The following is a 10000-nucleotide window of genomic DNA, read 5'->3' as shown; positions in this document are numbered from 1 at the left end:
AAAGCCGCGAAGAGCGATGACGAGTACAAAGCCGAGGCGACAGCGCAAGAGGCCTCTGCCGACGCGGAGTGTCGACAGGGAGGCCATGAAACAAAGTCAAGTACGGATATGCTAATGGAACTGGACAAAGGACGGGAAGCCCATGATGGCACCGGTGCGTCATGCGAGGTCCGTAGCCATGACGAAATGCAAGCCGATGGTCAGACGGAGGACGGATGTGGTGGCAGCAGCACCGCGGTCGGTGATGCCGTGTGCAAAGAAAGCGAGGGAAATGAAGGAGTGAACGCTGTGGCGGCAGTCGAGCGGGCCGACGACGAACCACACTACGCGACAGTGAAGAAGCCAATGCCAGTGCTCATGCCCGTGCCCGAGGCTTGCGTTGAACCAGACGCAGATGTGCAGTGTTGCAGAGCCCTCGGGGAAGCGGGTGGCGAGGGTTGTAGTGGTGCCAAAGAGGTCGTGAAGACCGTTGACGACCAACCCTATCAGCGTGTGTGTGAGGAGACGCTGAGTGCAGAGGAGATAGGTAGGCCGCCCTCTTCGGAGTGCCCCGGTGGCGAGGGTAGGGAGACTGGCGGCGCCCTTGGCACTGACCGCTTGCCAGTCCCCGAACCAATCTACGAAAGCATCGAAGATAGAAATGAAAAAAACGGCCAAGATTGTGGTAAGAACTGAAGCCTCGGGTGCAGCTGAGAACTCATTCATTGTTATTGTTTTTGTTTTGCTTTGTTTTTATCGTTTACGCTTCCCTGGCTTTGGTGACGGACGCTGGCACATATGGTTTGGGGATTTGTGATTACGTGCATGTGGTTTATTTACGCTGTTTATGAGTATTGCCTATTAATCTCTTTATTTCTGTATTGTGATATGTTAGTTCGAGTCATCGCGGGACGAGACTGGATTAAATGACCTGTATATTTTAAGTAATGATACAATTTTGCGTCTGCATTTGAATTTGAATTCAGCGTTACACATCAGATTTATAATCGTCTTCTTTTCCCTTTTCCCCAGACTCACGGTCGAGCAGGTCGAGCAGATCAAGCCGGTCGAGCACCCTGAGCGGACCCTGGTGTGAGGACCGCATCTACGAGGACATTTCGGACTTAGGGAGCGGCGGCGGCGGCGGCGGAAGCGTCGGGGGCGGCAGTGGCGGCGGTGGTGGCGGTAGTAGCGGTGGCGGGGGGAGCGAGGAGACGTGGGTGTCCCGACGCCTCCACGTGCACCGGCAGTTGTCGTCTTCGGATTCCTGGGGCTCCGAGGACTTCGAGTCTTACTCCAGCAACGAGGAGGACAACGGTACAGGCTCAGTCAAAAACCAGGCGCCAAAGTGAGTTCAGTGCGTGCGTTTTTTTGTGTGGAAATATGGGCATCGGTATTAGTCATAAATATAACTTGTCATTTTATTATTGTTAGTATTAATATTAATGGTGCTGTGGTAGGAAAAGGGATTTTTAAGTGAATCAGAAATGCATTAGTGTCAGTGAGTATTTCTGTTTTTTAGAAATAACGAGGGGCTTAGCGTTTCTGTCAGCATGTAGCGATTTTCCACGGATTCTGATAAAGGGAGTAGTAATATTTTGACCTTAAAGCCTGGCGGGAAACGATTTGCCAAGTGAATCACTTCCTTGCTTAATGTCTACTAGGCTTGATCCTCCCCAAGCTATGTTTGGCTTGGCTACGCCTTATCCACCGTATCTGTAGCTATCTTCTGGTATTTTAGTTCGGGCATACCACACGAATATAGAAGTCGTTAATTACACGCGATAGTTCTGGCTGTGGTACTGTCTAATGATTCGCGCATTTTTAGCCCAGACTGTCAAGGGAATGGTCTTGAGAAACTCATCCAATGAGTCACAAGAGATATGAATAATAGCATTATCGAGAAGCCTGCCTTATCTTTGTACCTCCTGGCAATAGACAGTCAGCGATAACATCAGTTGTCATGGGAGAATAGTGTGAAGCACAGGCGTGAGCTTGTGTCCTGACGTGAGTGCACAACGCGGTAATTACGGCTGCTACCAGGCGATGTGACGATGCGAGTGACGTGACCGTTGTCGAAAGATGAACCAGCAGTGCATCGTCATCTGAAATGGCTCCGCCAATTACTGTTTCTCGAAAAATCAGTACCGGAAGTATACCGAAATCGTCACGAACAAAAGTAAAGCGATCGCATAGTCTGACAGTAGCCAGTACCACCCGCAATAATGCAGGTTTATGTAATAAGACAAATGTGAGCTATTCGTGTGAGGCTATAAACGAGATAGGAAGTGTAAATACAGGAGAGAGGTGGGGCTTTAATGAAGCTCCCTTCATTACCTTGCCGTTCCCTGGGGAATCAGCGGACGAGCATGAGGGAAAGAACCAAACAAGCAAAAACCAAGGGACGGGCTGTGCGGAAAGTGAAGATGTCACTTTTACGAGTTTTACAGGATCCGTAAAATGGGTTGAAGGCTTGGATGTGACTACTAGTGACGTCAGGGGAACACACTCGACTGACTCATGCAGCAGTAATCCAAGTGCAGAGAGAGAAGGAAAATTTAATGTTGGCACTGAGACTGATTGTTCAGGCAGTCTGTCAAGTGACGCCACGTGGAGCTATGGTAATGGTGTACGCGTTGAGAAGCAAAACAAATTGTTCTGCCCAGAAAGAAATATACGAGAGGGCAGTGAAGGACCGGCCATCGAGCGTGTCAAAGTAAGGACACAGAACACGAGCTCCACATATATTGGGTACACCAAGGGTAGCATACTTTCGAGAAGTCGCAATGGCTCAACACTCTGTACCATAAATGAAGAAAATGATTCATCCATCCGTAATGACGGTGCAGCAAACAAAATTATCCCAGATCCCCGTGTAACCCAGCCAGTCCTCCTGAGATGCAAAATGACTTTATCAAGCAATTTGCCCAACCAGCGCTGGAGCATTGCAGGTTCCGGTGTCCAGGACTCGCCAAATCTGAAAGGAGTGCACAATAGTCTTTCTGACAGTACCCGCACCAACATACCGCAGACAGCAGTATCACACCTCTTGCTGACACCTGTTGATAAAAACGATAGCAGCAAGGAACAGAAATCAACCACAGAGCAGACAGAGGCGGACTCGGGATTCAGAGACTCCCTAATCTCCATAAACTTCTTAGACGAAAGTCAGAGTCTGCAAGACCTGACCCATGACAAGAGCCAGAGTTTGCTAGACCTGAGCCGGTGCATGTCTCCAGAGGGTAAATGGGCGAGTCCGAACATCAGGCTAGGAAAGACTATGTCCATGAACAGGCCCAAAGAATCCAAGCCTGTGGGACTAAGGCGGAGTGCGAGCTTTAACTTCAGCTTTAGAGGCAGCAGTGAAAAGTTAGTGGAGATTTTGTCAGATTTCATTTGATTATATTAAAGGACGTATATAGTGTCATGCAAAACAATAACTCAGTATAGTCTGTAATATGTAATGATTAATCATTTTCATACAGAATGGTAATTACTGGTCTCACAGGATGACCTTTTCATATAACAAAAAAGAAAAAGAAAGAAAAGATGATTCACTCAGAGCTGAATAATTATGATAACAAAAGCACCCATTATATTGTTAAGCTCTCTGCCATATCTAAGGATAGTAATGAAAGTTCAAGTATATTAGTAGATAAAACATTGATGTTAGTATTGATATTTCTTGTGTTGATAGTGATTATAATAGTGATGATAATAATTGCAGCACCTTTAGGAAATGATTAGCACAGAGTAAAGCATTTACAAGTGAATATTTGTAAATTGTTTGAATATAACTAAGATAACATTTATAGTATATGTTGGGAAGTTCACATCCTCAAACATGCATCTTGATACTTTGATTTCTTTGTTTGTGTGTTCATGGTAAGTTGAAAAAGTGATTAATTAGAATCAAGATCACTAATTGTCAAGTTGATGTGTATAAACTACATCTTGCAGGTGAACTTTGTCCTATGATATGTCAGCCAGCATGAGTATGGGAAGGTCACCATATCAGTGTAGGGTTTTGTAACCTTGAACTACTCTTGACATGATGGAAAAAGATAAAAATTCCAAGTATATATCTGTTGACAACCAGTTTTGTACTGAACTGATATCATTGTGAAGGTTGTACATAAATTGTATGTGTGTATATATAGTGTGTTTTATATATGTATGATTTGAGTAAATCTTGAATCTGTTATATTACACTCAGTTGCAGATTTTTTTTTTTTACATAATCACAAAAGAGATATATAGATTATTTTGAACTTTTAGATAAATATGTTGTTGGTTTTCATTTAACCATAGCCATTATTTTCTGCAGCCTGGAGAACTTCAAACAACGTTTATTACGTAAGAGAGAACAGTGGAGGGAGAGGCGGCAATCAAGTAAAACCTTGAAAGATGCCATACGAAAGGACTCAAAGGAAGATCAACCAAAGGAATCAGCCAAACTTGTGGAGGACAGTAAGTGCTGATGGCTTTTGATGATACACATTTTCTAGATATTCTTGCTGAATGGAATGGTGACAGATTATGATAAAGTGTAGGCTGACAGGAATAAAAGATGTGTAGTAGTATATGCATAATAAGAATGTAGGTGTGTGTATATCATGGAGACAAACAAATAATACTTTCAAATGAAAATTCCTATGCAACTCATGAAGGTCCAGGATCAATCAGGACACTGAGACAGTGCAAGAACAACACATTGCAAGGGTTATTTTTGGGTATGATGGGCATTGCTTGTATTTGTTCTTAACACCTACCCATAAACTTAGATTAGATTAGATATTTCCTTGAAGTATATCAATGAAGATACATGTTGATACTTGTGGAAAGTATTCATTGAAAAGTGGAGATCTTATTTGATTATTTATTTTTAAGACATAATAAACCATATCAGTGATGATTACACACACACACACACACACACACACACACACACACACACACACACACACACACACACACACACACACACACACACACACACACACACACACACACACACACACACACACACACACACACACACACACACACACACACACACACACACACACACAAAATTATAATTGTAATTATTAGCAAATTTCTCATGTATAACTACTTTTCAGATCCTCCCTCCACACCAGACAACAAACTATACAGATGGTTTTCCTTACGCAAAAGTGTTAACTATGATGTTGAACGACGGAGCAGCACCATTGCCAATACTGAGCGCACCAGTTCATATACCACCACGAGCAATGGTACCAGCACAGTCACTAACCACAGAATGCCACAGTTGCTTGAGGAAGGGGACACAGAGCATGGGGGGCTCTTCTCTGAAAATGGTGGGGTGTTTGCCCACACCTTTCAGCGCCGGCACCAACCTCCAGCGCTACCTCCCATGCCACAGGGCCTCAGTCCGGAGCAGATCAAAAGGCGACATATTGTTGCTTCAATAGTTCACAGTGAAAATAACTATGTAGCAACTCTTCAAAGACTAGTCAATGTAATTAGACTTCTGATTCAGTATTATTCCTTTGCAGTATAATGCAATTGAAAGTATTCATTAAAAAGTGCATTTCTTATCATAGAGAAAGATTTATTTAAATAACAGGTGATAAGCTAAGATAAAAACTGACGTAGTATATTGGATTACTGACCTTTCTCATTATCATTTCAGGACTACAAAAAACCTTTGGATGATTCCAAACCTCCTATTCTCAATGCAGCCAAACTTTCCACCCTCTTCCATCGAGTATCAGAGATTCTTCAGTGCCACACCTTATTCCGAATTGCTCTCGCAGAGTCAGTGCGACAATGGGACAGAGAGGAGAAGATTGGAGATGTGTTTGTTGCTTCTTTCTCCAAGGCTATAGTTTTGGATATCTACAGCGACTTTATTAACAACTTTACACGTGCCATGGAAGTTGCAAAGCAAGAATCGAAAAAGAAAACTGCTTTTGCTGATTTTCTGAAGGTAATGTATAGATTAATTAGTTTTGATACTTTGTTAATTGTACTGTGTCATTGGATAGGCTTCTTCCAGTTTAATTAAAAGAGACCTAGCCAAAGGGAGAAGTATAGAATGTTCCTGTTCTCATAGTGTGAAATATGTAGGTAGGATGTAAGCGTTATTAAGTCAAATAAGAATTAAAGGTAGTGTCCTGAGGTAAGAGTGAAAATATGGTTTATAGGTTTATATTAAATGAATTGGAAGTGTTATGCTAAAAAAAATATTAGTATAGATTTATGCTTAACCAAATGTTTGATTTTGAATCATGTTGGTTTCTTTCGCAGAGAAGACCACAGAAGTTGCAATTACATTATCTGACTTTCAATGCTAGATCACAGTTAATCATAAAATCCTATTAGTGTGTGCTGTTTTATTCATTTATATAAATTAGATTAAAATGATAACCATAATTTGGAAGGACTTGAAAATAAGTTTACTTATATTTAACCTCCAGATGCGTCAGATCACCTCGCCTGATCGACTGTCATTCTTTGGGCTCATGGTAAAACCAGTGCAGCGTTTTCCCCAGTTCATTCTTTTCCTCCAGGTATGATTGTAGATTCTAACTATTGCAAGGTCTTGGTAGAATGAAAAATATAGTGTATCCAAATGCTTTGTATTATTACCATTTTAATTGTAATATTTTTATAAAAAGAAATACAAAGATAAATATTTTTGAACTATGAAATTTATTACAAAATCAAATTTATTCCTCAGATATAGACAAACCTATTACACGGCAAAAAAGAGTAACATTGCTCTCGCTTAGACTTTTCACATATAATTTCCCCCAGATTCATACATTTATATCATTTATATCCTGTAGAGGCTTTGAACAGTTAGGTCCTATTATGATCTTGAGCTCTTTTGATTATACTATTACTTTCATTACTTCCCAGTCCTATGAGAAGTAATGAAAGTAATATTATAATCAAAAGAGCTCAAGAACATAATAGAACCTAATTGTTCAACTCCTTACAGGAATTCCCTGATTATTAATTTTTTTTCATGTGGTGGTTCAGTGGAAATTCTGTAGTGTTATGAAAATTATACATCTTTTGTACCTCTAAAATAAGTTTTACCGTTTCACAGGACCTACTGAAGCACACTCCTCAAGGGCACCATGATCGCATGTCCCTTCAGTTAGCATTGACCCAGTTGGAGTCACTGGCAGAGATGCTCAATGAGAGGAAACGTGAAGCTGAGCAGTATCAGGCCTTCCGAGATACACTGAAACACATCAATACCAAATTTGCACTGCGGGGAATTCAGGAGGGTAACCGCTACTTGCTACGTCAAGATGATGTTTTGCAATTGGTAAGTTAGATTACTTTAGTTATGTCTTTCCTTATGAAAAGCCAGTTATCTAGCTTATATTTTAGTTTGCACAGCTAGTAGAAAAACTGCAGCCCCTTGATAGTTTTGTGGTATAATTTTATCTGGTAACAATTTAGTCCACTCAAGCATGAAAATATTAACACTTTTACAATATTATAATAATTTCTCATCAAACATATAACCTGTATTTAGAAATTTAGAATGAATTAGTCTAACGAAAGTAGGAGAGGAATTATACATCATATACTTTTATTTCTCATTCAAATGGTCATCACATTGTTGCTAAGGAGAGGATAGACTAAGTATACCTTATTAACAAAGATATTGTATACATTCATTGTCTTTATTGTATATGGATGTATTTATAGATATACTTTCAAATCATGAGTGATGCTTGGCTAAAAATGAGAAACTGTTTATGGTCATATATTAAAATAGATATTCAGAATTTTTGGTCTAACAGTCATTTGAAAGAAATTCCTAACCATAGATGAACAAGTGTGAAAATTCTGTATTAAAACATTTTAATAATCTATCTATGCTCCACAGCTTATAAGTCAATTATCTGTAGGTTACATTCTCACCACTGATTAATTACATCACATGCATTATTGAGATGAGAAATTGTCAGTTATTTGACATTTTCCCATTCTTCATGTTTTGGTAAAGGAAAGACAGTTGTCAGTGATGGGTAAAAAGTGGAATAAACATGTTTCAGTTATCTTCCTATTTACACTTTCTCTCATTTTTGAACTATAGCTTCTTCTTTTTCTGTATAGCATGATAGCATGTTTGTTTATGGTGCTAATGAAAGGGTTGTTACCAGCTATATATTCAGATTGAATGGACTCTATGAATGTTTAATTTCATAGAAAGACTATAAGCAGTATAGTTAGCCTGCAGTAATGAAGCAGGTGCAAAGACATTCAATTAAATATGTTCTCATTTCAACAAGTGCTTTATATATACTTCATGCCAAAGATTATAATACAAAGGAAAAGTTTTTAAAGAAATAGTTGAAATTTTCTTGATTGAATGACAGGGTGCAGTTCTATACTTGAATGCACTACATTGTTACCAGAAAAAAGTTTGTCACAATATTTTCAGGGGCTCACAAACTTTTTCAGCTAGTAGTATCTTATATTTTTCTTGTGTGGCTTATTTCCATTCTTCATATTGTTTGTCAACTTATAATGCTTTGCTTCTTTCTCAAAGAAGACAACAGAATTTTTTGAAAATTGGGATGGAAGTGTATTATTTTTATATAATTTTATTTATTTATTTATTTATTTTAATATGTATTATTAAATATAAATATTTACTTGACTCTGAAAGTCACAATTCTGTAATATACAAGTCTAGTGAGAGCATTTTTTTGTACATTCATGATGTATATGTATGATACATGTACAAGATACTTAAAGAATTTAACTAAACTTACACTCTTCTCCACAGGAATTCAACCAGAATGGATTGATAAGCAAGAGTAAGGGGCGTCGACTATTCCTTACCAATGATCTGATCATGTGTGTGACTGTTGTACCAAAGACAAATGAGGACTATGGACAGCAGAATGAACGTCTCTCTCTAAAATGGGCTTTTCCAGTCACAGATGTTGAGGTAAGAAGTCCTTCATGATGAAGATAGTAATTGTGACCTATGTGTATATATAGTATTACAATTTTACAATTATTTGGAAAAGAAGAATCAGTATAAACATTCTCCTCATATGTTAAATATACACAACTTCCACAGAAAAAAAAAATGAATATACCCTGACAAAATTATGAAAAAATTATAAATATTCTCTGAAATGTTTTCAGATCCAAGACACAAGCTCTTCACCAACTCTGAGTCGATTATTGGCATCTGGAGTCAACAAAACGGGATCCATCAACTCGGCACGCATTCCTGAAGAGACTATGGGCTCAAATGTAGATAATCTTTGCCAGGAAATGAATGACCTGATGCATGATTATGAAATTGTGTCTCGAATCTCATCTCTTATAACATCCTTGAGAGGAACCTATGAGGTGTGTATCAGTGTCTGATCAAGAGTGTAAAATATTCTTTTTACTAAGATTTACTTTATCCATATGTTTTATTAGAGGGATAAAAATATGTATTTAAACTTTAGGTTGCATTATCTAAATACATTGACACGAATTTTATACTTGCATATCATAGTTGATACTTCATTCTTTTATTTATTAAAACTATTCCTTTGACATACATACATACATACATACATACATACATACATACATACATACATACATACATACATACATACATACATACATACATACATACATACATACATACATACATACATACATACATACATAACAACCCTTCCTGACCAGGACTCAAACCTAGATCACTCCAGTTATGAATGTTAGCAGGAAAATTTATTGTGGCGTTTGAAGAAACAATATGGCTAGAGAAGAAGCATTTTCTTTAAAACCAAAATGAAAAGATTAAATCTAATGAGAGAGTCAGTTGTAGAAATGATCATTTGATATGGTCCATTTTACAGCATAACAGTAGTAAAGTTAAAAAATATTATAATTGAGTATGAAGCCATTCTTATGTAAGGGACTATATATATTACATTTTAATAATCAGTTAAAGAACTGTTCATGAACCAGTATATTGATGAATCTTCTTTTG

The 10000-nt window shown here is 38.5% G+C and overlaps 1 protein-coding gene across 1 annotated transcript in view; it reads left to right on the top strand.

Moving 5' to 3' along the window:
* LOC119596030 (rho guanine nucleotide exchange factor 10-like) overlaps positions 1 to 10000 on the top strand; it is a gene marked incomplete in the record, with an annotated part of 35528 nt that overhangs the window by 22300 nt on the left and 3228 nt on the right. Inside the window, 9 exon segments of the mRNA XM_037945129.1 lie at positions 1 to 664; positions 1012 to 1327; positions 4307 to 4449; positions 5103 to 5482; positions 5657 to 5953; positions 6444 to 6536; positions 7082 to 7306; positions 8783 to 8947; positions 9151 to 9360. The exon segment at positions 1 to 664 is cut by the window's left edge and continues 1174 nt beyond it. Of these exon segments, the coding sequence (XP_037801057.1) occupies positions 1 to 664; positions 1012 to 1327; positions 4307 to 4449; positions 5103 to 5482; positions 5657 to 5953; positions 6444 to 6536; positions 7082 to 7306; positions 8783 to 8947; positions 9151 to 9360 (2493 nt within the window).

This window comes from Penaeus monodon, chromosome 37, assembly GCF_015228065.2.
Source record: "Penaeus monodon isolate SGIC_2016 chromosome 37, NSTDA_Pmon_1, whole genome shotgun sequence".
In the NCBI taxonomy this organism is placed as follows: domain Eukaryota; kingdom Metazoa; phylum Arthropoda; class Malacostraca; order Decapoda; family Penaeidae; genus Penaeus; species Penaeus monodon.
The sequence above is the reverse complement of the archived record's forward strand: the minus strand, read 5'-3'. Positions and strand labels throughout refer to the sequence as shown.